The sequence below is a fragment of the Quercus lobata genome, chromosome 7 (genome assembly GCF_001633185.2).
Source record: "Quercus lobata isolate SW786 chromosome 7, ValleyOak3.0 Primary Assembly, whole genome shotgun sequence".
NCBI classification, from domain to species: Eukaryota; Viridiplantae; Streptophyta; class Magnoliopsida; order Fagales; family Fagaceae; genus Quercus; species Quercus lobata.
The window spans coordinates 31,145,370-31,173,109 of NC_044910.1; the positions used below are offsets into that span (position 1 = coordinate 31,145,370).

At 37.9% G+C, this 27,740-nt stretch overlaps 3 protein-coding genes and 1 non-coding gene across 4 annotated transcripts; 2 read left to right on the forward strand and 2 right to left on the reverse strand.

The window, feature by feature from the left end:
- Positions 1–6,905: 6,905 nt before the first annotated feature.
- On the forward strand, positions 6,906–6,977 carry TRNAH-GUG. The gene has a single exon. It is a non-coding gene; the product is annotated as a tRNA-His (tRNA).
- Positions 6,978–7,145: 168 nt separating this feature from the next.
- On the forward strand, positions 7,146–8,055 carry LOC115953873 (dolichyl-diphosphooligosaccharide--protein glycosyltransferase subunit 4A). The gene is made up of 2 exons (XM_031071695.1): positions 7,146–7,252; positions 7,743–8,055. The coding sequence occupies exon 2, from the start codon at positions 7,743–7,745 to the stop codon at positions 7,854–7,856; it is 114 nt and encodes a 37-aa protein (XP_030927555.1). The 5' UTR covers positions 7,146–7,252; the 3' UTR covers positions 7,857–8,055.
- A 516-nt stretch (positions 8,056–8,571) lies between these two features.
- Positions 8,572–13,145, reverse strand: LOC115951900. Its single transcript, XM_031069025.1, has 3 exons — positions 12,690–13,145; positions 10,462–10,629; positions 8,572–10,299 (listed from the first exon to the last, which is right to left on the reverse strand). Exons 1-3 carry the CDS (start codon positions 13,143–13,145, stop codon positions 8,572–8,574), a joined length of 2,352 nt encoding a protein of 783 aa, XP_030924885.1.
- A 7,083-nt stretch (positions 13,146–20,228) lies between these two features.
- Positions 20,229–27,550, reverse strand: LOC115951901. Its single transcript, XM_031069026.1, has 2 exons — positions 25,913–27,550; positions 20,229–20,699 (listed from the first exon to the last, which is right to left on the reverse strand). Exons 1-2 carry the CDS (start codon positions 27,548–27,550, stop codon positions 20,229–20,231), a joined length of 2,109 nt encoding a protein of 702 aa, XP_030924886.1.
- Between the last annotated feature and the right edge of the window lie 190 nt (positions 27,551–27,740).

The window sequence follows — 27,740 nt, forward strand, 5'->3', positions numbered from 1 at the left end:
GGTGTTCTTTCTGGCGGATCTTTGGGCTTGAACACTTTGTGCAGAAGTTGTTCTATCCATGCGACATTTGTTAAGTTGCTGTATTCTAGGGGAGACAAGTCAAAGAAGGTTTGCACTGGTTACAAAGTTTAGCCAACTAAGAGCTTGAATCTCCTTAAAATTATTGATGCAAGCACAATAAACTTGAAAGTCATCAATTGGGCAACTTGAACTTCTTGTTCCTTGAACTTCATGCAATTGAAAATATTCACTTAATAAGAGTCAATGATCAAATCGAATCTTTCCACCCCAATAAAATCAATAAACTTTGTTTCGGTGTTTCCCACCAAAATAATAGGAGCTTGAATGTTGCAATCATCTAACTTGACTTCATCAAGATCATTGACAACTTCCTCTATAATTTCCTCTTTAATGGTTACTACTATCTCGACCTCAAGATCTTTCTCTATAATAGGATCTTCATTAATCTCCTCCACAATCTTGATTTTAGGTTCTTCTTTTATAATTAGATCTTCATGAACTTCCTCATAAACTTCTATATTTTCTTCAAGAAAATGTGTTGTTCAACAAACAATTCTTTTCTTAATGGTAGAATATATGGTTCTCCAAAATAATTCAAGTGTGAATTTCTTGGCCAAAAATAATCTTGTTTTGTATATGACAGAAGTTCATCACAATCCAAAGGATAAAATTTGATAGTAAGCATCTTTTTCATCCTTGATCATAAACGAATTTTGTCTTTACTTTGTTGGATTCTATTTGTTTGTATTCGTTCCCACCAACGTAAGGCATACTCTCTAAGTTTATACAAAGAGAGTTTAACTTTTCTCTCATCACAAATATTCTCATAGTCAAATAAATCTTCTAGATCAAGTAACCAATCAAGAAAATCTATTTTATAAAAATAACCATTAAAACTTTCAATTCTCTTATACAGCCTAAATGAAATTTGCTTACCAATAGGTTGCCCGTGAGTTATGTCTCTGCAACAATTATCCCTATTGTTTCCATGCTCCAACGACGACATCCTAGCAAAGATATTTATGAGTAGTAGCTGTACTTCACGTAATACTTGCTAAGTTTTCTATCACCAGAATTGCTACCGTCTCATACGTTAGTCACTATACTAGGATAAGTTAAGGCTCTGATACCAACTTATGCGAGATGCAGAAGCATCAAGAAGTAGAATACGTCTACTTCTAGAAAATAAGAAACAAAACACGTTTACTTCTAAAAATAATCTCGAATCCACGAGGGTTTCTCAAATCCATAACAAAAAAGGGTTCTGGAATCTACTAGATAAAGTCTAAATTTTTAGGGTACATTTGATACACTGAATGGAGATTACGATTGGAATTGTAATCTTTATTATTAGGAATAAATTATATTGTAATGTAATAACTAAATCTATTCATTAATTTGGTTGTGAGTTATAACATTAGAATAAAACTTAACTTTTATTTTAGGAAATATCTTACTCGTACAATTATATCTCCTTAAAATTTGTTATTTTTAAATTTAAGAGAGAAATGTGTTATTTTTTATAATTTTTTATTTTTATAATTGTTAGATGTATATGGAAAGTTTGTTTATTTGGAAATATATTAAGTTTTGAAATTATTGCACTTACTAAGGAATAATTAATACAACCTTTTAAAGATGAATAATTTTTCATTATTTTGAAGAATAACTATTCATAAGGAATGATTATCCCTTGTAATAAAAACATAACCAAACTAAAGAATAACTAAACTATAGGAATAACTATTACATTATAACACTTATTACAATCTACCAAACATGTTTTTATTAATATCAATAATGCTGAAAAACGTTTACATACTTAGAAGCCTATTTAAGGGTTTTGTAAAACTTAACCGACAAGAAAATATATTCTAAAATAACTCCTAAGTAATACTTAATCATAACAGGAACCAAATTTGACCCAAAAAACATTAAAAACAAAGAAATAAATCACCTAACTCTAAAATAACTTTTTTTTACATGAAAATACCAAATATAACAAATTATAGAAATTAATTTGAAGATTTTGTCCTACTTCAGTGTGGTTTGTAATGGTCCCTAATAAAGTTAAGAATTTTATATGGCAGGCATGGGATTTTACCTACCAAAGTTAACCTGTTTGCTTGTGGGATAATCTCCATGTTCTTTACAGTAGATGCCCATGTTATTCGGAAGTCTGAGGGAGCAACTTCAATGCATTGGGACCATTCCTGTATCAGTATCCTTTGTTTCGAGGAGGTGTTTGATAAGTTGTTTTAGAAAAAAAAACTTTCCAGAAGTTCAAATTCTAATATTCATGGCACGGATGCTATTGATGAATTGTAATGAGAAGTGCATAGGGCAGCGGAGTCTTTGAGCTGATGAACTTTGTCAACATGGGACGATTTCGGCAACAAATTTTCTTTGAGCCAATGGGCTTCGGTTGAAATTCAGTTCAGGCTAGCTGAGCATGTGCCATAGAGAGAGCCCCTCATTTGCATGTTTACAAGGTCAATAATGAGGGCCTCAGAGCAGAGCATGAGTTGGTTTGTGGTGTGGAATGTGGATGCTGGGCACCTGCCCCCCTGACTTCTCTTAAAAACTCCATTTTATATACTTATGTAAAGTTGAGTTATGCCCCTGACATAGAATAGGAAAAACAAAGAAACTTTTTCTCTATACAAACTGTACCTGACATGAAATAAATAATAAAAAACAGATATTTCAACTGATTAAGTCTAGAAAAACAACAAAATTTCACAATATTTTCACAATATTCTTTTCAATTGAGATGGATCTCTGAATAAATTATTTTATTGTAACCAATCATATAATATTACCTCACTTTATTAGGAAAAATATTATGAGATTTTGTGGCGTTATTAAAACAACTCCTCCCACTTCAAATTCAAACAATCAGCCTCGTACGAAATAAATGCCACCAAACTTGTTAAAGTTGTCTACACCCGGGACCAATATTCACTCTTTTTTTTCTTTTTTCTTTTTTCACTTATCCAAATTTCCTTCTTTTCATTTCAAGTTCAGCCTGTGGAACTAAAATTACACAAAATAATAATAATAATAATAATAATAAAATGTCTTGTATGGTACCAAAGCATTAAATCCATTACTTTTTCTCCAACATCTCTTGCATTTTCATATTTTCAAAATTTGAGTTTCTACCATAAATCCAAAATTTTAAATAATTAGAAAAATAGAGAAAAGTTGAAATTTATTTTGACCAATCAAATTAGATCTCCAAATTTTATGTATATAGATTAATCTCTTACTTTGATAATTGATCTTCAGTTACTATGAATTAGATGTTTTACAAATGTTTAATTTTAATAGATTTCGTATGACAATTACTGTTTGTTTATAATTTTATTATTAATATCGATTAATAATTTTAGTTTTTATATTATTGTCTTTGATTTCCCCCCCCCCCTCCCCCCAAAACTAAATCCCTTACTCCGTCACTGGATGCTATCGTGCATGATGTAGGAGGAGTTGTTGCAGTAATGAGATGACAATGTTTTTTGAGGGTTTATGTGATTAAGGTAAAATCCATGGCAATGTTACGTGCTATTTGATGGGCATAGGACCGTGGTTTATGGAAAATGATTGTTTAAGGGGATTGCTATTTTTTTAATGTCAATGCTTGCTTAAGCAACACATGTTTGACTCTTATTATGAATAGTCATTAATGATACTAGCCTCTGAGCATGCATTCAGGTGCATGTTTAGAGGCTCTTAATTTTTATTTTATTTTTTTGTAAAGATTAATTTTCATTCATCATAATTTGGGGTTATTATATTTTTCAATCACAAAAAATTCTTAAGGGTGTGATAAGTGTTATGCATGTGTGTGAAATAATTTTTTTGTATAAAAATCTCATCACACCCTTAGAAATTTTTGTGATTAAAAAATAAAGCAACCCTGAATTATGATGAATGAAAATTAATCTTTACAAAAAAAAAAAAAAATTAAGAGCTCTGAGCACGCACGTAAGCACGTGCTCAAAGGCTAGTAATTCCAAAAAAAATTTAGTTAAGAGGCTTTTTTTAATTTTTATTTTGAATTTCAAAGCTTTTTATTTAATGCAATTCAAGATTTATGTGTTTGCCAATTATTGAAATAGATGGATCCGAGTGTGATTAAATCTTGTATAGAAAAATGAACACACCTGAACCTACAGTCACACATAAACATTTTCCCATCCAATTCAACATGTAAAATCCTTATGTAAAGCTTACCCACCTAAAAGGGTCCAATTCTACAAAAACCCACGACTACAAAATAACATTTCACATGAATTTGTGGTCTTGTTTAGCCAAGTGATTGCTTTGCATTTAGACTATTGGATAAGAGTAAAATTTGGAAGCATAAATTATCCATTAATTTAACCAAATTTCCAAACCATAAATAATTAGTGATGATGAATAATTCCAAATCCAGAATTTGTACCGAATTGATTACATAGTGTAAGTGTGTAATTACAGATAATGTCATCAAGCAATTTTGGACTCTTTACATCCTTTTGATTGAGATCTCAGATTACTGTGTTTGCCAAGTATTTAAAAAAAAAAAAAAACTATTTAATTTATAAGGATGAAAATTACGTTGGTACATCAGAAATAACAGCTTGCATAAACTGAGCAAACGAATCTTCCAACCAATTACAATCATCATTAATAAAAACAGCCTACTTTGCTAACATTATGCAACACTATTAATTTGGGTGGAAGAAAGCAATGAAGAAACAAAATGTATATTAATCTATAATTTGGTACTACAGAACTTCAAAGCTTGAACATCAGGCAACACATTTGTTTCAAAGATGCCAACATCAATAGCAAACTGAGCAACATAATATGCAGCCTATAATGAAGTGTCCACATTCCACAATGCTTTGAATTGCAGAGCAACTCTACGGGAGGACCTACAATGATCTTAAACCACATAGGATGCGGAGGAGTCCATTGAGTTGAATCCAACACATGCACTTGAATCATTGTCAAATCCCCACCTAGTCCCACACAATCCATACCAAAATAGAAGCTTAAGAGAGTTAAGCAAATTATTTCTGAAGCCAATGTCCATGAAGCTTCTGTTCTTGCAACGTTACCTTAAATAAGATTGGTTTTATACACAAATTATAGTGAAAGGCAGTCCCCTTCTAATTAAACATCTCTATATAAACTAATTGGGAATAGCAAAAGATATAAATGAAAGTTATAATACTTCATCTTCTCAAAAAAAAGTTATAATACATCATAGTAATTAAAAAATTTTAATAAAAAATTAATATATACAAAAACTTAATAGATTTGTAAAGATGGTTTTCAACACCATTTATTTCATTTTGTTTAAAAGAAAAAAAAAAAAAAAATTTATCACTACAGATTTCAACATCTAAAATTACATCCAAGTGGCACTGGTGCTAAACTACCAATAACAAAGAACACTGATTAACACCCTCCCGTTGAAGAAACACTTATTAATGCCTACCTGTGATTAATGCAGCGAAGTATATCCATTCAAGTCAAAAATCATATAGAGGATTCTTGTGCTATGACTTACAGCAATTGACACTTCACCTCCTTCATAGGAGGCTCTATCCTCCTTCATGGGACGCTCTAACTTCAGTTTTAGTAGGTAGTTATCCAAAACTTCCTTTCAGTTATTTTAGCAGTAATTATCTGAAACTCTTGTCAAAGATAACATAGTTTTTAATTTTTTTTTTAAGAATCTGAATGTGGGTTGGGTTTTGACGTGGTATTTGCAATTTTTTTTTTTTTTTTGTTTTTAACTTTCAGTTGTTTTAGTAGTAGTTATCTGGAACTTTTGTTATAGATTTGAAAGATTTTTTTTTTTTTTGGGGATAAATTTGAACGTGGGTTTTTTTTTGGGGAAAATTTGAATGTGGTTTTTTTATTTATTTTTATTTATTTATTTATATATATATATATTTATTTATATATATGTCTAACCCTACCATTTAAGTTTTACAAACTAATAAACTTAAGGATATTTTGGGCATCAAAATTGAGAATTCCAAACATAAGAAGCCCCTTAAATAGTAGTATAGATAAGGATAAAATACTGTAATACTTTTTAAACTTTGGGGTAGTTGCAGTTACACACTCTATGAACTTTAATTTTAGCCAATTTAGTACGTAATTTTTGGTAATGTAACAAATAGACCCCTAATTAAGCTTTTATGTTGTTGGCGAAAGAAAAAGTTAATAAGTCTATTTGCTACAATAACAAAGTTTATGTAGTAAATTGGGTAAAATAAAATTTTAAGGGGGGTGTAAATATAACTACCCAAAAGTTCAGAAAATGTGAGGGCATTTTTCTCGTGATATAAAAAAGAAAATTTGGAATTTTAGAAATTAAAATTTCGAACTACTCCAAAGGTTTCTAATAGAGCAGCATATGCCATTGCCATAGCTCAAGAAGCCCAAACTTGGGAAGGTTCTTGAAATTTGGTAAAGGAATGTTGAGTTTTTATTAGAAGAAATTATATTTTTTCACTTTAAACTAAACCTCATTTTATACTTTACTCTATAAACTATCGAAATGATTGATCAACCTCTGAAATTTATAACTCTGTAACACTTTTAGTTTTTACCACAAAAAAATAATTAAAAAAAAAAAAAAACTCAATAACACTTAACCCCTTGCTATCTGTTTTGATATTAAGGGTGAGTTTGACATTAGTTTTAAACTTTTAACTTTTATATACAGTTTTTTAAAACATTATTTTTGCTACATTTTCTCACTTTTCAAACTATCAAACCGAACTGATATATATATATATATGTATATGTCTGATATGCCCAAGTAAATTTTTGATGCTTGTTTTAGTACTAATTCGATTAATATACATCAACCAGTGGCTGTAGTTTAGTGGTAAGAATTCCACGTTGTGGCCGTGGAGACCTGGGCTCGAATCCCAGCAGCCACATTTTAACTCTCCTTTTTCTTTATTTTTTAAACTTAGTGTTTCTGTAAAACTGGGCCCAATTGGGCCTGCCCATACTGCCTTTGTGTATACAAATTAGCCCAATTTAAATACTCCTTTTTTTACTGTTTTTTAAGGTAGCCTGTTCCAATATATTTAATAGTGATTCCGTTGCCGTAGTCTCCAGATACAGAATACAAAGAGAAAGAGAGCTCCCCTCACTTCTGCGTCTTCGTCGTCGTCAACCAGATCGTCGCAACAAATCCCAGCCTCACATCGTAAGCTTCTTCACCTCTTTTTTCTCTTTAATTTCGCCATTTCATCATTTCGTGTTTACTCTGTTTTATTTGATCTCAATATTTCGATCTCATTGTTCGTTTTTCGATCCCTCTTTTCTTTCTTTTACAACTACAACAACAACAACTATAATGATAAAATTAGGGTTTTAGCTTATCAATTTTGGGAGTCAAATTGGTATTTGTGGTAAAATTTTTGATCTGGAGCTGAAATTGGTAATTCCTAAATGGTAAATCTGATCAATCTAATTCAAAAAAAAAAAAAAAAAAATCACAGTTTAATTTGTTCTCCATTTCAATTCAAGCCCTTGATCTCTGCTTGGATGCGTGATTAATTGGGTATCTTGTAGCCATGAGTCAATTTTCACTAATCGATCTAAGCAAGAATGAGAAAACGATATTGTGATGTTTTGGGGGTAAATTAATGGTGCTAAGTTGCTGTATTTGCGTGTTGTGTTGTGTTGTGTTACAGATGATCGACGATCAGGACCTCGGCTTCTTTGCCAATTTCCTTGGAGTGTTCATTTTCGTACTGGTGATAGCATATCATTACGTGGTGGCTGACCCGAAATATGAAGGCAACTAACTAAGGTTTTCTGTCTGTTTTTTTGATGTGTTTGCAATAGAGATGTGTTGTTCTAGTTTTGTAGACTTTGAGCCGTTTCACAAAATGGGCGAAACTTGATGTAACCAAAATGTTCGCTTTGCTACATTGAATGTCACTTTTCTGCATTATTTTCATGAAAACTTAATCCATCCAGTAATAGATTCTTGCTTTGCATGCACATTTTGTTTGGCTGCGTTTTAATTTTGGTGATGCTGCTAATGTCTAGGGGATCATGGTGGCGGTGTGGTTCTATGAAGGTCGCATGAAATTGTCAAGTATCAATTCTAGTGTTGACGGTTGGCACTCTTAGCTTTGTAGATTTCTCTACTCTTGTCCAGTTGCAAATAGGATGGAAATAAGTGTGGGTTTTCTTATTCTTGCAACATGGATTAGGCTTTCTGGTTGAGACCTTAATCTGACCAAATCACATGTGGTGTCGAGGAGAGATAAAGCATTTGTAGTTTTGTATTTTGTGATTTGGTTGGATGACTAGAGATGCGTGTTGTAACCTGACAGCCTTTCCATGTGGGACTCGTGAAATCTATTAATGGTTAGCCAAGAGTTTAGGTTTTCTATCTCTCTTTTCTTTCAGGCACCCACTAGTGTTACTAGGTTGTGGTGGTGGTGGTGCTGCTGGATTTATGAAAAGCAAGCACACTCCTGAATGTAACTAGGTGTTTGTAGTTCCAGTATATTATGTATGCAGGGCTTTAACTTTACAAGAAATTTCATACAAATCTATGTGGCTTGAAGGATTTTCCCATATGACTAGTTCTTTTACTTCATTCGTGATCTTCATTGTTTCTTTCATCAAAGTATTGATGCTGAACCCCAGCCCACCTAGACAAAGAATTGTTTCATTTTTAAGCTTGTCCTCACCATCACTGGTATAAATTTTGTCAGCCACTTTTCTTGAATGTTGGAAAAAAGAGGCTGCAATGTTCTCAACCTCTTCTTCTGAACTTGGAACCCTGAATGCATTCCCATTTGTTGAAAAGGGGGGCTGCGATATGTTTTTCTTTTGCAACTCTTTTTCAAGTACTGCTAGAGACTTGATTGAAGTCACTTCTTCCAAGCATTTCAATGTAGAGCCAACTTCTTTCTTGAAATGCTCTAAAACATCATTGATATGTTCTTGGAACTCTTCCAAAGGAACTCCAACTATCAGTGATTCTCGTGAGAGAAATTCAATTGTATGAGTTGCAATGAGTAATAGATCTACCATTTTTGACAAAGATCCTAGGAGGTTATTGTAGCAAGCACCATGGAATGACAAGAACCAGAAATTTGGTTCCAACTTTGCTTCTGCAATCAACTTTTCTAATTCCTTGACTTGGGATCGTAGCTTGTTATGCCTTTCCCTCAATGTGGGAAAATTTGAAGAGCGAATGTTCTGTTTGGCAAAAATTATGTCTTTGAAGCATTCTTGAAGGGCACCTAAGCTTGTGGACAGTTTAGTTTTGGCCAGAGTTGCTGCTCGAACCGGGTTCACAAGCATTTCCACTGTGATGAAACAAATTAACCCGATTGTAGCCTCAGCGATTCTGGCAATTGCGAACTCGCTAGGAGGGCCATAATCTTTCCTACCCAAGATTAATAATGCTCCTACATTTGCTGAAACCCCACCAGCTTGACCATACATCTGGCTATGTCTTAGTAAACTGCCAAAAATAATCCAAGGAAGAAGAGGTAAAAGCCGTAAAACCACATGCTTATGGAATATAAAGCAACACAGGACTCCATACACCGATCCTATTGCTGTCCCTTGTGCCCGAGCATTAGCAACCGCAAATGTTGCCTGTCGTCTTGTTACAAAACTAATGGCAATTGTGAGACCTGACCAGTATGCATTTTCTTTGTTATATATCAAACCAAATAACACAGCGAGACCCAAAGAAACTGAGCACTTGAATGCAAAAACCACTTGCTGGCTAGTTGGTCTTAATTTCAGAATGTTCCAGGTCTTTTGGAAGGGACACTTGGCTTGTTTTTCTGAATAACTTGATGACTCCATAGAGTCAATTTCTATAATGCACTTAGGATTTTGAGCAATGAGTAAGTTATATAGGAGTTCTATGCAATAGAAGAAGAATGAAGCTGGAAAATCTTCAGGGGTTACCAAAGTGGTCTTAAGGTTCTGCTTGAATTTATCTGAAAAATTTCCTGTTCTTTCTGGAGCTGTTGTCGTACCAAAACACACAGACCACTTGGCTTGCTCTAGGTTTAAGCCTATTTGTTCTTTTAAACCTTGTAAGACATTTCTGAGCTCCTCATCTACCATGCCAATAGGGAAGGAATGGCAAGAAGTTACTGCAATTTCCATCCCTCTTATTGGTATTTCCATTTCTCTCAATTTTTCTCCAAGGTCCATGGAATTGGCTGTTACAAAACGCAACTGAGGTCCCTCCCACAGCAGGCCGTCCTGTTAGCAAGGAAATGACATTAGCTATTTGAAGTTTTGAACTACCGAAAGCTCCTAAGCAGAAAAGAAGCTAGGATAGCTCAGCTACCAATAATAAGCAATAACATGCATTAGTAGAACAACTCCTTATATTTCAAACACAGTACGTGAATATTTGCTTACCAGATTATATTTGATGCTTTCAATAAACTTGGCTCCTGCTTTAGAAAGGGACTTTACTTGGGAGACTAACTCGAGTGCACTTGAGTTATCTTGAGCAGAGAAGGCCTCCGCTAAGAGATCTAATCTTTTTGAAGCAGTTTTGGCATATAACTGACACGTTTTCCTCGCCTGTAATATAGAACCCCTTGTCAACTTATTACCATCTATAAAGTGCATGCATTTGCATCAGTTCATCCAAAAATTTCTATCTATTTTACCATAAGAACCTACTTTTTTCTATTTTACAAACTCATTTTTCAAAATACCTTACATCAAATTATCTATTTTATACTATGTTTCATTCAAATATCAATTTTTTTTAAAATTTTTTAATTGATTCTCTTTCTTCACACACAACAACCACTATTCACTCTCTTCTTTCATTCTCAAGATACGTAAAAAAAGAATAAATAACTAAATGCAAAATAAATTGTGTCAGTATAAATTTGTATGGTTATTGTAGCCAATTTGTAAATTTACACAGATTAATGTGGGTTATTTTTAGGTAAAACTATGTAAATTTTACACATTTTTCTATTATACGGATTGATGTGAATGCTCTAATGAGCCAAATCATGTCTGATACTGATTAGTATAGATCCTCGCTAGTATAGGGGGAAAAATTGGAGGTGTAAGTGAAGGAATTTAATGTTAATAAAATCTCATAATAATGTTGTAATGGGCTGTCTTTGACAAGCTAGGAGTACTTTGTTGTAATTGTTAGGGTGTCAGTAGATTGTAGTAAGTTATTTCAAGTATGTATGTATATATATATATATATATATATTTATATATATAACAAGTAATTGAGCGGTATAATATTGTTTAAAGTTATACCAAGTGTAACTTAAACTCAATCATATATATATATATAAATAAAAGCAAATTAAATGAGATTTGGTTGGCAATCTTAGGTGCATATCAGCAAAAAAATAAAAGAAAAAGAAGATGAAAAAAAAGAAAGAGGATTTCTTTACGCAAATAGGGTTCAGGATTCTGTTTATCAACTTATTGAGCAGATTTGGTGGTGTATAGCTATAAGGATGGGTTAGATATATGTCGACCTATGAGGCTTCCATAGAGCTTACTGTCCGAGATTGGAGGGAAAAAAAAAAGGCACGCTCCAGAGGATGCCAAATAGCCTGCACAGGATACCACTCTGGTCTCTGGCTAGCCCTGTGGCTTCTTGAGTTCAAGAGAGTCCTGACCCAACTATATGGAGTAGTTCCAGCAGGTGCAATTTAGACACTGCTTCCGCCAGTCGAATCAATGTGCTGATGCTCTTGCAAGGTTAGGTGCTAATCAAGACTTAGATTTTAGAATTTTTGATAGTCCGCCTGTGGACGCTTCTGTTTTCTTTGAACAAGACACTATTGGTCTGGGTTTTAACAGGCTGTGTCCTGCTTCTGTAGTTCTTTCTTAGTTTATGTAATCGTCTCTTTCACCAAAAATAAAAAATAAAAAAAAAAATAAAAAAAATACTATATGGAGTCAACTTGGAACAATTATGTTAAACCATACCCAATGAAATATGAATCGCATTAATTCCTTCCCCCAACAAGTTTGAAGCTGAACGAGTCAAGAAAATTCTCTCTCTATCTCCTTCCATTTGGAGTGGCAGACATCGAGACGTGGTACTTTGGAAATTAAGCCTTTAAGTATGCATGCATACTTTAGAAAATTGAAAATGCCTTCAGCATAAAGAGCCCGGAAAATTGAGAAGCAAATATAATTCTATTTTATACAAGCTATGACTAAAGTTAGGTTCTGTCGGTTCATAAGAAATTAACTTTAATATTTTAATAAAAATTACTACTATGTTTAACATTTTATTTGAACTATTAAAAAGTTCTACAAAATCTTACAAATTAATTTGAAGGTTTATAAAGTTGCAAGCCTTTTCGCCATTTTTAGGTGTGAATATATGGAGTTAAGGTTATGTTATATTCTTGACACGTAACTTATTTATTACATTGTCACTTTATAGATTTTTCCCCACCCATGTTTTTGTAGATCATAGAAAAATTTCTTTAAGGTCATGTTATACTTCCAAGCTCCAAGTTTCATGCACCCATTTCAACTATGGAATTGAACCAATCCTAAATCCAAGTAAAATTTTATAAAGTGAGGGACACTGAACGATGCGGAACTAAACTAAATCCAGAAGTAATAAAGCTTATACCAGTTACCTCGTTATAGGCTAGCCGAGGATATGGAAAGAACATAGCTAGAACAGAAGCAACAACTCCAAGGGCCGTACTTGATGCCATATGAATTAGGTGCTTAATGATTCCAGTTTGGGCACCATGAATCACAACCCCAACATACACAATCACAATCTGCCCAAACGCAATTCGTTTAGACATCAAGTGTGTAGACTCCGGCAACGCCACCACAAACGTACAAAGAGCCACTCCCACTGCTGCTAAGCTATTAGTGAACCGAGCAGGACCAACTAGCCATAAGCTTGGTAGAGAAAGAATCGTAACCTGAATTGTAGCATAGATAGCATGCCAAAAACTTCTTAGGGTGTCACCAAGTGTCGCGTCTGATACGATTAAGATAGTTGTCAAATAAGAGAAAGCTGGATATGCTAGTAAGCGTTGGAGAGTTTCTGGACCATAGAGGGTGGTGCAGCCAACCATGGAGCAAGCTAGAATGGTCCTTAACGCTGAGCAAAGACGCACGCGCCACAGTAAATGGGTTGGGTTCATTGAGTATAAATGGGTGGCAACAATCGTGTGATGTCCAGAGCTGGGAAAAGGGTTTTGTAGTAGAGAAATGACGTATTGGTCTTTTATGGGAGAAGAAACCTTGCTAGAAAGTTAGCAGAAATTAATAGTTTCATGGAAAATTGAAATTAAATATAGTATCTATAGAAGGAATATAATCCGAGCTAGTTACTGGATCTTTCAAAGTTATTCTAGAATGTTGGAGGTGCTGCCATGCGAGCCACTATATATGGCAGGTAGACATACGTTTGCGACTTGGCGGAGTAAATTAAAAGTGGAGTGACCCTTGCGTATCAAGTTTTTCCTCTGGTGTTTGATAAGTAATTGGATAATACATAACAAAGCATCAAATTTGATGATACACAAAAAATCGTCAGCCAATTGTCCAAACTTGTAAGAAGACTTGAAGAATGAAACGCATATGGAGTGTACTAGTGTGATGCTTGCCAAAGACTCTGTAATGGTTGTTAAGTCTCGGGCTGTCCACCATTTGTCTATACTCGACAAATTTGCTCAATCTGATGCCATCTAACCCAAAAACTATCTGATCCAAGCAATGGTTAGGTCGATGACAAGTCATTGGTGCAAGGAATCAAAGAGATCAGTTTGAGTTGTGGCCTGGCCATCTAAGAAACCGACGAACCCAACCTGCTAACGACTGGTTCTTTCTTCATGACAAATCGCGAAATTTGGATAAAAAATTCAGTAAGCTTTAACTATTTCTCTGCTGATTTAAGAAGATCTCAGCCAGATTCAGCATCTCAACCCCTGCCACAAACCTTACTCCAGTCAACACCCACCTGACACCCAATGAGACTTAATCCGAAGCTCCTTCACTATCGACTGCGAGTTTTGATCTTCCCCATTCAAAATGGTCAAGTCAAGTACAGGTTGGGCACAAACCCGACTTGGATCGACTAGTGGACACCTCTAGTTAAAGAGAAATTATAAGATCCAAATGGTGGACAAGTGATGTGGTCCACTATTCCACTAAAAAACTTCCACCTGTTTAAAATTGTTAGTTAGAAAAAAATTTTAAACAGAAATTAATTACTGACTCAACAATTTTAAACAAGTGGAAGTTTTTTAGTGGAATGGTGGACAAATGACGTGGTCCACCAAAGGATTCTATAATTTCTCCTAGTTAAGTTAGAAACTAACAATAATATCCGAGAACTCTAAAAGTGTGAAAGTCAAGAAATTATGCATGTAACTTGGAATGGAGGAAGCATGTTGCTTATATAGTGGTCTAGGGCTGACCACGTTCCCAAAAATTTAGGCACTTCCCTTGTAGGGAGTGTAATGGAAGGAGTGGAGTTAATGGCACCAAGATCTTTAGGTTCAACTTCCCATACTTAGTGGATATGAATCTATAGGAAGATCTTTTGGCATAGTGTGCAATAATTCTCATATGTGGGTAAGTATAGAATGAAGTTCCTATATCACTTTAAGGAGTTAAGTGTCCTCATTTGTCCGTCCGTATGGGTGTCAAATGAATGAATCTGGTTGGACGACTCACATCGATGAATTGAACTTGCAATGGTTTAGCTAGCTACTCAGTCAAACATGTCAGATGAGTAGCACATGTTGGACAAGTCTACTTGTCGGACGGTTCTAGTATAAATATTCCCTATCAAAATTCTTGAAAGGACAAGGCAAGATTGGAGGTTGGAGCATACGAGTTCTACTTGTATTTAATTAATATTAATGTATTATTTTTTATGGGGTACATAGTTCTCAGAACCAGACCAGACCGGGAGGTCGATTCGTGAAAATCGAGAATCGGGATGAAAATCGGTTTTTAAGCATAAAGAACTGGGCATATGTGGCAATTCCGTGAACCCCTAAAACCGGGGTTGGACTGCACGAACCAGTGGCAAGAACCGTGCGGTCCAACCCCTTAGCAATTTTTTTTTTCTTTTTTTTTTTTAATAAAAACAACTTAACACAATTTTATTCTACTTAATTAAATTATCCATCTCTTACAAGGAATAAAAAATATTATAATTAAAATCCTTCAAAGATATTCAACTTTACTTCAAAAATTAATCATAAATTTTAATGTTGTCATGGTTATTATTTTATTTTATTAACTTTCTTATTTAATTATTAAATATATGCTTGAAAATCATTAAATTTCCCTCACATATATAGATATATTAGTCAATTTTACTAGTTTTATAAATTTAATATCTATATTTAGGCTTTAATTAATTATTAAATTAATTATGACGTCATCGCAGTTTGACCTCAAAAACCTTGAACCTCTTCCTTTTACGGTTCAATGAACGGTCCGGGTCTGAAAACCTTGATGGGGTATAGAAATGTATTATTAGCAGTACAATTGCCACCATGCACCCTTGGTGCGGTGGTCACTCCACAAGTATAAGTGCTTATGGGGTGTGGGGGGTAAAGGCTGAGGTTCAAGTCTTCAAGAGGAAGCTCCACACACATATACACTTAGATTAGGTTAGAGTAGAATTTTTATCTTGTATTAAAAAAAAAAAAATTCAGTACAATTATTGGACTAAAAAATAAAAATTCATTAAAAAAGTGGAACCTCAAAGTTAATTAAGTTATTAACGATTTATATACATAATAGTCAGATGGTATAAAATGGCCAATGAAGCGCTAGATTGGCAGTTCAGAGCATATAAATTATACATTTTATTTGATAGATCAGTCAGCATATTATAAAAATTAAGTATGCATTGTTCTCCATTATTAATTTGGATAGAATCTATTCCATCAAATATTTATTGCTTTACTGCGTCGGATTTATTAGCCATTGAATAAAGTCATGCTGAATTGATCCTTCAAAAAATAATAAAATAAAATTCAGTGTTTTTCTTTTAATACAAGATAGAAATTCTACTCTAAAATAATCTAAGTGTATATGTGTGTGAAATTCCTTCTTGGAGACTTGAACTCCGACTTTTACCGCTCCACACTCCACAAGTATAAGACCAACACACCAAAGGTGTGCAATGGTCATAAAATTCAGTGTTAATAGTTAATACTTGTGTCCTCATACGGAGGGTAGGCAATTGGCCTTCATATTTGAGCTTTACCAAAATGCCACCATTATGGGGGAATGTTTGTTCATGTTTTAGACTATGTGATTTCAAAAACTGTAAGAGTTAACCAAAACTCTAAATGAGTGAGATAAGTAACATAGTGGAATCCGCAGATCAAACTATTCCACCTCGAATCCTATTATCATCAATCATCAATGAATTAGAATGCTTTTTTGACAGCGTGACTTGTGGAGCCTATTATTCAATTATGGAGTCTAGCCTCCAGGAAAATTCCAAAGAACTTGTAGAAGGAATCAGTTCTACCTCTTTTCTTTGCAAATGGTGCACTGCTTGGACAACAAAATATGAGAAGAACATTAAAAGTTGAACCATATACCCTGGACAATGCTAACCTCTAATTTTGGAAAAGAATCTCCTTTATTTCAACTGGGTTCATTTTACGGTTTATAATAAATATTACAAATCTTAAGACATAAAGACTGTTACGTCATTCTAATCTTATGGGGGTGACGACAAAGATCGTAATAGGACTCCATGTCCGTGATCTGTCAAAAAAGTCATTTAAAATGAAAACAAAAAGGTGACGAAGTAAAAAGGCTACAGTTGTTATAACATTGCTGTATGCATTAAGCTAGGGCTGGGGATAATTGGAGTAATAGAATTCGGGAATAACATTGAAATTTTGACCATACAAGTCATGAAAGTAGACCGAAAGAAACAAGTCATTTCCTTCCTTCACGTCCAATCTAAGAACATATTTTTTTACCTTACCTTTAGGTAAAGAACAAAAAATTCATAGACTTAAAATCACCGGTAGAGAGAGGAAATTCCCTCTCCCAAAGAGAACAAGCCTTTGTAAAAGAAAGTTATTCGATCGGGACAAGTGCACCTTTCATAGTTTATTGTGACTGATCAATTTGATTAGGCCTGTGTGATATAATAGTTTCTCATGTCAAACTAAGGCCTCATTTGGGAGGAAGGAATGGAATTGAATGGAAATGAATGAAAAAAAAAAAAAAAAAATTAGAATATTCTTTCCTTCCCTTGAGAGTTTTAGTGGAGGGAATTGAAAACTCATTCCCTTATTTGAGAGTTTAAGTGGGAGAGAATAGAATAGGTAAGAGGGAACACTCATTTCTCTCTATTCCCTTATGAACTCCCAAGCGAAGGCTCCGCTTGGGAGTTCATAAGGGAAAGGAATAGAATGGAATGGAATAATAATAAGGGAATGGAAAGGAATGAAGTGGAATGAAATGTATTTAAATAAGGGAAATGAATGGAAAAGAATGGAATGGAATGGAATTAAGTAACCTTGATTGGATGTTTTAAAATAAATGAATGAAAATGAATGGAATGTAAGTAATATTGTTTGGGAGCAACATGGAGGGAATGGAACGAAATTATTTTATGACAATTGTGGGTCCGAGAGGTCTGCAATCCGGCCCAAACTCTATCTGGGCCCAGGGCCCGTGCCGAGGGGGTGTCTTGCCGAGGACGAATGATCAGTGGCCGGGGTAGCAAGGGGAACGGCTAAGAGCTTACCCTGTCCTCGGCATTCCAAAGCTTCAATGGGGAGACCAACATCTTGGTGGGGGTAATCCCCAAACAGCCCCCTCAAGGGGATGTGAACGGAATGGGGCCCATAGGGAAGCATGGTGTGAAAATTGGACCAAAGAAAATGCGTCCCCTCTTCAATAAATGCACCTGCCAATACCCAGAACTGATTAATGAGAAAAGACGTTTGGACGGTGTAAGCTTCGATCCATGCAACTAATAGAAAGTTAGGCGGGGCAGTTGATGGGATGGATACAAAAATAAGCTCCTACCTGACCTACAAGTGGAGGGACAGGATCAGCCAAGACGGACTATATAATAAAAAGGTAAGTGCACCAAGCAAGAGGCTGGGAAAAATGGCCAAAAACCAGAGCCTCCCAGCCCACCTCCAAGAGAAAGACTCCATGGGTGAAGATAACCTAGACACGCATGAATACCACGAAAAACCCACCGCTTGTTGATCAAGGCCTAGCCTTTCAAACCCACGCTCTACAAATGATATTGTTGGGCCCTTTTTTCGTGCGAACCCGACACCGTTACGGTCCACCACGAATCGTGTCCTTACAATTGGCGCCGTCTGTGGGAAGGGCTTGTGTGTTGGCACAGGCGGTAGGTCGAAATAGTTCCTTTTTTATTTCTAACAATTGGTTACGGAGTTTCAGCATAAAGTTCCGCTAGGGGCTATGCTTCCTGATCAGGGGCTACGTTTGTCAGCGTTAATCGCGCGAATAATTCTAGGGGCTTGGCCGAGGAGCTAACTCCCTCAAAACCAAGTTCCAACTCCAGCGTAAAGTTCCGCTAGGGGCTGCGTTTCTTGACTAGGGGCTTGGCTGAGGGGCTAATTCCCCTAAAGCCAAGATCCCACACATAGAGAAAACTAGGTTTTGGACAGAACCAAGGCATTGCATGGTCCACGGACTCAAGCCTCTGGGGAAACCAACTACCTGGATGTGATGAAAACTAGGTTTTGGACAGAGCCAAGGCATTGCATGGTCCACGGACTCAAGCCTCTGGGGAAACCAACTACCTGGATGTGATGAAAACTAGGTTTTGGACAGAGCCAAGGCATTGCATGGTCCTCGGACCCAAGCCTATGGTGAAACCAACTACCTGGATGAGGAAAACTAGGTTTTGGACAGAACCAAGGCATTGCATGGTCCATGGACTCAAGCCTCTGGGGAAACCAACTACCTGGATGTGATGAAAACTAGGTTTTGGACAGAACCAAGGCATTGTATGGTCCTCGGACCCAAGCCTATGGCGAAACCAACTACCTGGATGTGATGAAAACTAGGTTTTGGACAGAACCAAGGCATTGCATGGTCCACGGACTCAAGCCTCTGGGGAAACCAACTACCTGGATGTGATGAAAACTAGGTTTTGGACAGAACCAAGGCATTGCATGGTCCTCGGACCCAAGCCTATGGTGAAACCAACTACCTGGATGAGGAAAACTAGGTTTTGGACAGAACCAAGGCATTGCATGGTCCACGGACTCAAGCCTCTGGGGAAACCAACTACCTGGATGTGATGAAAACTAGGTTTTGGACAGAACCAAGGCATTGTATGGTCCTCGGACCCAAGCCTATGGGAAAACCAACTACTTGGATGAGGAAAACTAGGTTTTGGACAGAACCAAGGCATTGCATGGTCCACGGACTCAAGCCTCTGGGGAAACCAACTACCTGGATGTGATGAAAACTAGGTTTTGGACAGAGCCAAGGCATTGCATGGTCCTCGGACCCAAGCCTATGGTGAAACCAACTACCTGGATGAGGAAAACTAGGTTTTGGACAGAACCAAGGCATTGCATGGTCCACAGACTCAAGCCTCTGGGGAAACCAACTACCTGGATGTGATGAAAACTAGGTTTTGGACAGAACCAAGGCATTGTATGGTCCTCGGACCCAAGCCTATGGAGAAACCAACTACCTGGATGAGGAAAACTAGGTTTTGGACAGAACCAGGGCATTGCATGGTCCTCGGACTCAAGCCTATGGGGAAACCAACTACCTGGATGAGGAAAATTAGGCACTAAGCGAGACTTAGCTACTATGCTGGACGTCGAAAATGGTGCTTATACCTTCGTAAAATGAAGGTTAGAAATGAACCTAAAGCCTCTGTGGGTGCAAGTAAATTAGGGTTTGGGGAACATGATGATAAATGTATTGCATGCATAGCTATTTGTACATGTTAAAGTGAATCAGCGCGGAGTTCATAAGCAAATAGTGCGTATCAATGAGGGCGGCTAACGATGTAACCAGAAAGAAAAAGGAAAAACAAGATTTCATATGTACATGTTCAAATGCTCGTAAACCGTCAATAAAATTAGGAAGTTTGTGAAAGGAAAAGAAACAAGTTAATCGTTCAAATAGAAACGAATACAAAAGCCTAACTAAGGCTTCTACTTTTCTGTTTTTTTGTCGGTCACGTCCTGAGAGGAGGGAACAGATTCAGCTTCGATGCCTGGAAGGATGGTCCCTTCTGGGGGAGGCTGAACAGGGCCAGCACCGGTACTCTGAGGGACCACAGCAAGGGGAATGGCCTGTGGCGGCTGTGCAAGTGTGGTTGGCTCCTCTGTACTAGGCACCTGAATGCCAACCACGGGCTCCGAAACCTCTTTAGGGGCCTCAGGATCCGTATGCTGGGACCTCGCTGCCACCTCCTGAAGTTCTCCCTCTTTGGGCGCCTTGCTAGCGGAACCGCTGGCCTGCGAGTCTTCCAACGGAGTGACCTCTTCCTCGGGTTGATCATCCGTAGCCACGGAGTTGGTAGAGGAGACCTCGCGGATGGCCGCCGGGTAGAATATGCTCTCCGCCTTCCACAAATTAGACGAAGCATCCACCCTAGCTTGCTTCAATGCTTCTTCCCAAACCTGGGAGCAATAAAACCTGCACACTCTAGGAATCTGCGCCTTAAGGGTGGCCTGGGTTTCGGCTACTCCCATGTTGTAACCGTCATCCTCGGCCGTATTCTTGGCAGCCTCTGCGTCATTTCTAGCAAACTCAGCCTCCTGCTTTGCCCGTACGGCTTCATCACGGGCATATTCTGCCACCCCTTTTTCATGCACAGCCGTGGCCAGCTGCTTATTTAAATCCTCGATCAGGTTTTTGGCTATTCGCAACTGGTCCTCGGCTTCAAGTGCACGCTTTGTTTGGTCCTCGGCCTGTCTTTGGGCGCTAGCTAGGCCCGCCGAGACGTTATCCCTCTCGCGGGTAGTTATTGTTAAGTCGGCCTTGACTTTGGCAAGTTCTTCCTCAGAAGATTCGAGAGTCTTCGAGGCCGTAATGCGCTTCTTGCGCTCATTCTCGGCCGCCTTACTCCTGTTATTCACCTCTTCCTCCATCCTATAGGTTGCCTGGAGGGCCTGTCAAGAAGGATGGGCGTGTAGTTAATAACAAATCAGTGGCAAGAGCTGAACAAAGTATTAGGTTTCGAGAAATCTTACCATGCCCAAGTATCTCTTAGCGCTGAGAAAGACCTCCTGCATCCTCATTCTCCTCAGTTCATCCATGTCATTAGGGAGTAACATGGTTCTCCCTAATGCATCCGCCACGTAACCACCCTCACCATCTCCAAGGTCCCTCAGAGAGGCCGTTTCCAGCAGTGGACCCCCGTGAAGCATTGGGGCAGGAAGCCAGGCACTCGGTAGGGACTAGGACTCAATCCCTTTTCCTTTGCCTTGAGAGGTTTGGACTTCAGTTTCTTTGCCCTTGCCTTGGTATCCAACCTTCAGCTGTTTTGTGCGCGGAGTCTCATCCTTCTCCTTAGGAGGTTGGGATTTTCCCTTGTCCACAACATCCTTGCCCTTGGGGCTCCTCTTTCTCTTGGGATCAGCACCTTCAGGTCGAGGAGGCCGAGCTGGCTGGGAGGAAGTGGGAGGTTCAGGGCGGGTGGATTGTGGCTGGGACTTGGTCGAAGATGACCGAGTTTGGATGGTAAGGGGCCGAGGCGGTGGGGGAGGAGCATCAGGTTGTGGTGTTTCCTGTGTGTCCTTCCCTGGTTGGCCCTCGAGGAGTTGGAGAAGGGGGGTCAAAGGTATTCTCTTGACTCCCATCTCGGCTTGAGAAGAGGTGCCTATTAACGACAATTCCGCCTCGGACAAGGCTGGGTCACCTAGGTCACCAGGAGGGTCCTCGGATTGGTAGACTAAGTCAAATACCCCGAACCCTTCCTCCGGCTGATCTGGCTCACCCTCGTCCTCTGCTGCCTGATGAGACGAAGAGGGGCCCACCTGGGGGATGTTCTCGGGGATAGCTGGCTCCTGGGAGATTAAAAATCCCTTCTCGACTACGGTAATTTTTGGAAGCCAAGGACGGCGGGCACTGATCACGTGCCTTGCGTCCCCAAACGACTTCTGAACAGGAGGGTACCCTAATATTTTGTGAGCTGCTCGGACTTGGCCATCTCTGTCATTCACAAAAACTGCCGCTTGTAAAACGGTCTCCAAGTCCGCCCGATTAACTAAGTGAAAATGCCGTGCGTAGGCGTGTTCATCTATAAAAAAAAAAAAAAAAACAAACAACAAACACATATGCATGGTTAGCTATCGAACGAGCATTAGATTGGAATGGCGTAAAGGGTTATCCCCCTTCCATTCCTAGTACCCCACCTGGTTCTCCTTCCACTACGGGGCATGGATCGCCATCGTGCCATTCCCCGGAGACGATAAGGAAATCCTTGTTCAGTCCCTTGTTGGAATCAGGGAGGCACTGGATCAACCGAACCCTTTCGTCCCTCGACCTCATGTAGTAGGTTTTCCCTTTCAATTTTTGGAGGTTATAGCACCAGTTCACGTCATGATGGGTCAGTCTTAACCCCATCTTCTCATTTAAAGCGTCCACGCACCCCAGGATCCTAAATATGTTGCCGGCACATTGGGTGGGGGCTAAACGGAAATGTCTGAGATAACCCCTCGTCACTGGCCCCATGGGGATTCTCATGCCTCCCTCAACAAAGGCGAGGACGGGAATCACCACCGCGCCCGTTCCCCTTCTATAGTGCCATTCCCCCATCTTACAGTGTTCTAGACTTACGTTGGGGGGAATCCTATAATCAACGATGAACTTATTCATCGCCTCTTCAGTATCGACCAACTTCCTCAATCTCAATTTAGTCGCCTTTGTCATTTGCTAAAACAAACCTAACCCGCGACGGAAAGGAAAGGGAGCTGAAGAGAAATAAACTCAGAAAAGATAAAAAAATGCGAGTTAATGAAGGAAGGGAACTTACATAAAAGGAGAATTACGCTTCGGATGGGCTATATGTGCTTGAGATAGACTTGAATTTGGGCGGAAGTTCAGATGAACCCAGGATACACGCACTAAAACTCTTAAGTGCAGAGCTGAAGAGACGGATCCATCCCCAAAAAAATCTTTTATACTTTCTAGGGTAACTGCACGCCCTTTTCCCGCCCAAAGAGGCCAGGAGATCACCACCGTTCGATTTCCATCACACCGTTGAACGTGGGAAGCACAAAGCCGCCCGTATTTAATGAGGCCACGTTTCGCCTTCCAACGGCTCTAGAAACGTGCCTTGGGCAGGTGAAAAACCTCGGGAATCGATAGATGACAAGGATTGATAGGAGTTGGCGGATCTCTGACGTCATCAAAACCCTCCTATCCGTCCGAGGAGACGGATAGCAGGATTTTGAGGGGCTATTGTGGGTCCGAGAGGTCTGCAATCCGGCCCAAACTCTATCTGGGCCCAGGGCCCGTGCCGAGGGGGTGTCTTGCCGAGGACGAATGATCAGTGGCCGGGGTAGCAAGGGGAACGGCTGAGAGCTTACCCTGTCCTCGGCATTCCAAAGCTTCAATGGGGAGACCAACATCTTGGTGGGGGTAATCCCCAAACAGCCCCCTCAAGGGGATGTGAACGGAATGGGGCCCATAGGGAAGCATGGTGTGAAAATTGGACCAAGGAAAATGCGTCCCCTCTTCAATAAATGCACCTGCCAATACCCAGAACTGATTAATGAGAAAAGACGTTTGGACGGTGTAAGCTTCGATCCATGCAACTAATAGAAAGTTAGGCGGGGCAGTTGATGGGATGGATACAGAAATAAGCTCCTACCTGACCTACAAGTGGAGGGACAGGATCAGCCAAGACAGACTATATAATAAAAAGGTAGGTGCACCAAGCAAGAGGCTGGGAAAAATGGCCAAAAACCAGAGCCTCCCAGCCCACCTCCAGGAGAAAGACTCCATGGGTGAAGATAACCTAGACACGCACGAATACCACGAAAAACCCACCGCTTGTTGATCAAGGCCTAGCCTTTCAAACCCACGCTCTACAAATGATATTGTTGGGCCCTTTTTTCGTGCGAACCCGACACCGTTACGGTCCGCCACGAATCGTGTCCTTACAACAATATTACTATTAGACCCCTATTTTAAAATAAAGAGTTGAATATACAAGGGTATTTTGGGAGTTTTAGTAAAAAATCATTAAATCTAATTCCATTCCTTTCAATTCCTCCCAATTTTGAAGGGAATGAAAATTTGATATTTTAAGGGAATAGAGAGGAATAAGTGTTCCCTCCTACCCATTTCATTCTCTCATACTTAAACTCCCAAACAAGGGAATGGACTTTTCATTTCCTCTATTAAAACTCCGAAACAAGGGAATGGAAGAATATTCTAAAATGATTCTTTTCATTCATTTCCATTCCATTCCATTCCCTTCTCCCAAGCGAAACCTAAATTTTCATTCCCCCTGAAATTGAGAGGAATGGGAGGGAATGAAATTATATTTAATGATTTTTTTACTAAAACTCCCAAAATACCCCTATTTATTCAACCATTTATATTAAAATAGGAGTCTAATAATAATATTGTCATAAAATAATTTCATTTCATTTCCTCCATGTTACTCCCAAACAAGATTACTTATATTCCATTCATTTTTATTCATTTACATTCCTTTATTTTAAAACATCTAATTAAGGTTATTTAATTCCATTTCATTCAATTCTTTTCCCTTACTTAAATACATTCCATTCCTTTCAATTTCCTTATGATCATTCCATTCTATTCCCTTATGAACTCTCAAATGGAGCCTAAGGCCTCGTTTAGGAAGAGAGAATAAAATGGAATAAAAAGAATAATTTTAGAATATTCTTTCCTTCCCTTCCCTTGTTTGAGAGTCCATTTCATTCAATTCTTTTCCCTTACTTAAATACATTCCATTCCTTTCAATTTCCTTATGATCATTCCATTCTATTCCCTTATGAACTCCCAAATGGAACCTAAGGCCTAGTTTAGGAAGAGAAAATAAAATGGAATAAAAAGAATAATTTTAGGATATTCTTTCCTTCCCTTCCATTGTTTGAGAGTTTAAGTAAGAGAGAATGAAATGGGTAAAAGGAAATACTCATTCATCTCTATTCCCTTAAAATCTCAAATTTCCATTCCCCCCAAAATTAGGAGAAATGAGAGGGAATGAAATTAGATTTAATGAATTTTTTACTAAAACTCTCAAAATACCCCAATATATTCAACCCTTTTATTTTAAAATAGAGGTCTAATAGTAATATTATTATAAAATGATTCTATTTCATTCCCTCCATGTTACTCCTAAACAAGATTACTTACATTTCATTCATTTTCATTCCTTTATTTTAAAACATCCAATTAAGGTTACTTAATTCCATTTCATTCCATTCATTTCCTTTACTTAATACATTCTATTCATTTTCATTCCCTTATGAACTCTCAAACGAAACCAAAAGAAATTTGATATTTATTTATCAAAAAACAGACAGTCAGTCAGTCAGTCTACTATATAAGATAGTCATGAGAAAATGTGTGGTAAATGTTGTGGTTCTAGAATAACGGGTTTGTATTTGGGCTGAATAGTGTACCTTATCCATGAATGATTGAAGGATAGAACAATTCTGTATAAGCTAACAGTTGGCCAAGTTACAAGATATGTTGCAGCCCTCATCTCATACACGCGGCTTCATGATTGCAGTCACAGGCATAGCAAACCCACTCAAAGAGTTGCCCGCGGTGGTGGTTCTATCAATATATAATATATCATGTATGTAAAGCATTAACTTTACAGGAAATTTCATTCAAATTAATTTACATGGTTTTTGGGATTTTCCCATTTGACTAGTTCTTTTACTTCTTTCTCGATTTCCATCGTTTCTCTTATCAAACAACCAATGCAGAAGCTCAGGCCAGTCAAACATAGAACTATTTGGCTCTTAAGCTTCTCCTCAATTGCCTTAGCATAAATCTTGTCAGCTTCTTCATTCAAGTGTCGAAGAAAAGAACTCATAATGTTTTCAACCTCTTCTTCATCTGTACCAAAGAGCCGGAACGCATTTACATTTGGTGAATTTCCCAACTCAATGTCTTGAGACATGACTTTCTTTTGCAACTCTTTCTCCAATGCTGCAAGGGACTTGATTGAAGTCGCCTTTTCAAGGTGTTTCAATGAAGAGCCAACTCTTTCCTTGAATAGCTCTAGATCATCATTCATGCGTTCTTGGAGCTCATTCAAATCAAGTGCAAATCTTTTTAATACTTGTGAGAGGAACTCTATTTTATAAGTCACGAAACTTGTAAGGTCCAACATCTTTGACAAAGATTCTAGGAGCTTACCATAGCAAGGACCATGAAAAGGCAAGAACCAGAAATTAGGCTCCAAACCTGCCTCTGAAATGAACTTTTTCAAATCATTGAAATGAGTTTTCAGTTTGTTCTGCTTTTCTCTCAATGCCTGCAAAGTGGAAGCTGGCATGTTCTTCTGGTTAGAACAAAGAACTATGCTGTTGATCCAATCTTGAAGTGCCCCCAAGGTCCTTGAAAGTTCAGTTTTGGCCAGAGTTGCTGCTCTTGCAGGATTCAAAAGAATCTCTACTATGAGGAAACAAATTAATCCAATGCATGCCTCTGAAATTCTAGCAATTGCAAACTCACTTGGACTGGTATAATTTGTCCTACCCAAGATTGATAATGCCCCTATAACTGCTGAAATTCCACCAGCTTGGCCATACATTCTGCTATGCATTAGAAAATTGGTGAAAATAATCCAAGGTAGCATTGCTAAGAACCTTAAATCCTCAAATCTTTGGAAAATATAGCAACATAGGATTCCATAGACTGATCCCATTGCTGTGCCTTGTGCTCGAGCATTTGCAGCTGTAAACGTGGCTTGTCGTCCTGTTACAAAACTGATAGCAATCGTGAGTCCCGACCAATATCCATTTTCCTTGTTGTACATCAAACCGAATAGCACAGCAAGACCTAGAGAAAGTGAACACTTAAAAGCAAAAACCAAACTCTGGCTTGTAGGAAATATGTCAAGAGTGCTCCAGGTCCTATTGAAGCTACCCATTGCTTGATTTTGTGAATCAATATATTCTTCAGTGTCAATATTCTGAGTGTATTCCAAAGCACACTCAGGGACTTGAGCAATTGGTAAGTCATCCAAGAGCAATTCTAGAGAATACAAGAAGAAGAATGCTGACAAATTTTCTTGGGTTATGGATATGTTTCGGAACTTCCAAAGGTACATGTCTAAAAATTGTTCCTTTGTCTCTAAAAGAGTTATTGTTGCATCAATGGGCATAGAGCACCTAGCTCGCTCAAATTTTTGGCCTATTTGTACTTTCAAACTTCCCAAAACTTCTCTGAGCTCTTCATCCATCATGCTGCCAATACAAGAAGCTGTGCTACAATTTAAGGCCATTTCCATCCCTCTTATTGGTAATTCCATGTGTTGCAATTTTTCTCCAAGGTTAATGTAACGGGTTTTTAACAATTTCGTCTGAGGTCTTTCCCACTGCATGACGTCCTGCTCACAAAGAATTTAATGACTTCAGTTAATTTGATAGCAAGGGGAGAGAGAATTTGAGTCCTGGATATTTTCATTCAAAACACTAAAAAGTGCAAGTTGAGTCATAAGG

What these genes read in the sequence shown, in the direction of transcription:
- LOC115953873 (XM_031071695.1), top strand. Translation starts at nt 7,743, where the DNA reads ATGATCGACGATCAGGACCTCGGCTTCTTTGCCAATTTCCTTGGAGTG.
- LOC115951900 (XM_031069025.1), bottom strand. Translation starts at nt 13,145, where the DNA reads ATGGTTGGCTGCACCACCCTCTATGGTCCAGAAACTCTCCAACGCTTA. An exon ending in CTCGGCTAGCCTATAACGAG is followed by an intron (nt 10,630 to 12,689) that starts GTAACTGGTATA and finishes TCTATATTACAG; the next exon opens with GCGAGGAAAACGTGTCAGTT. An exon ending in AAAGCATCAAATATAATCTG is followed by an intron (nt 10,300 to 10,461) that starts GTAAGCAAATAT and finishes CCTTGCTAACAG; the next exon opens with GACGGCCTGCTGTGGGAGGG.
- LOC115951901 (XM_031069026.1), bottom strand. Translation starts at nt 27,550, where the DNA reads ATGGAATTACCAATAAGAGGGATGGAAATGGCCTTAAATTGTAGCACA. An exon ending in GGGAAAATCCCAAAAACCAT is followed by an intron (nt 20,700 to 25,912) that starts GTAAATTAATTT and finishes TATTGCTCCCAG; the next exon opens with GTTTGGGAAGAAGCATTGAA.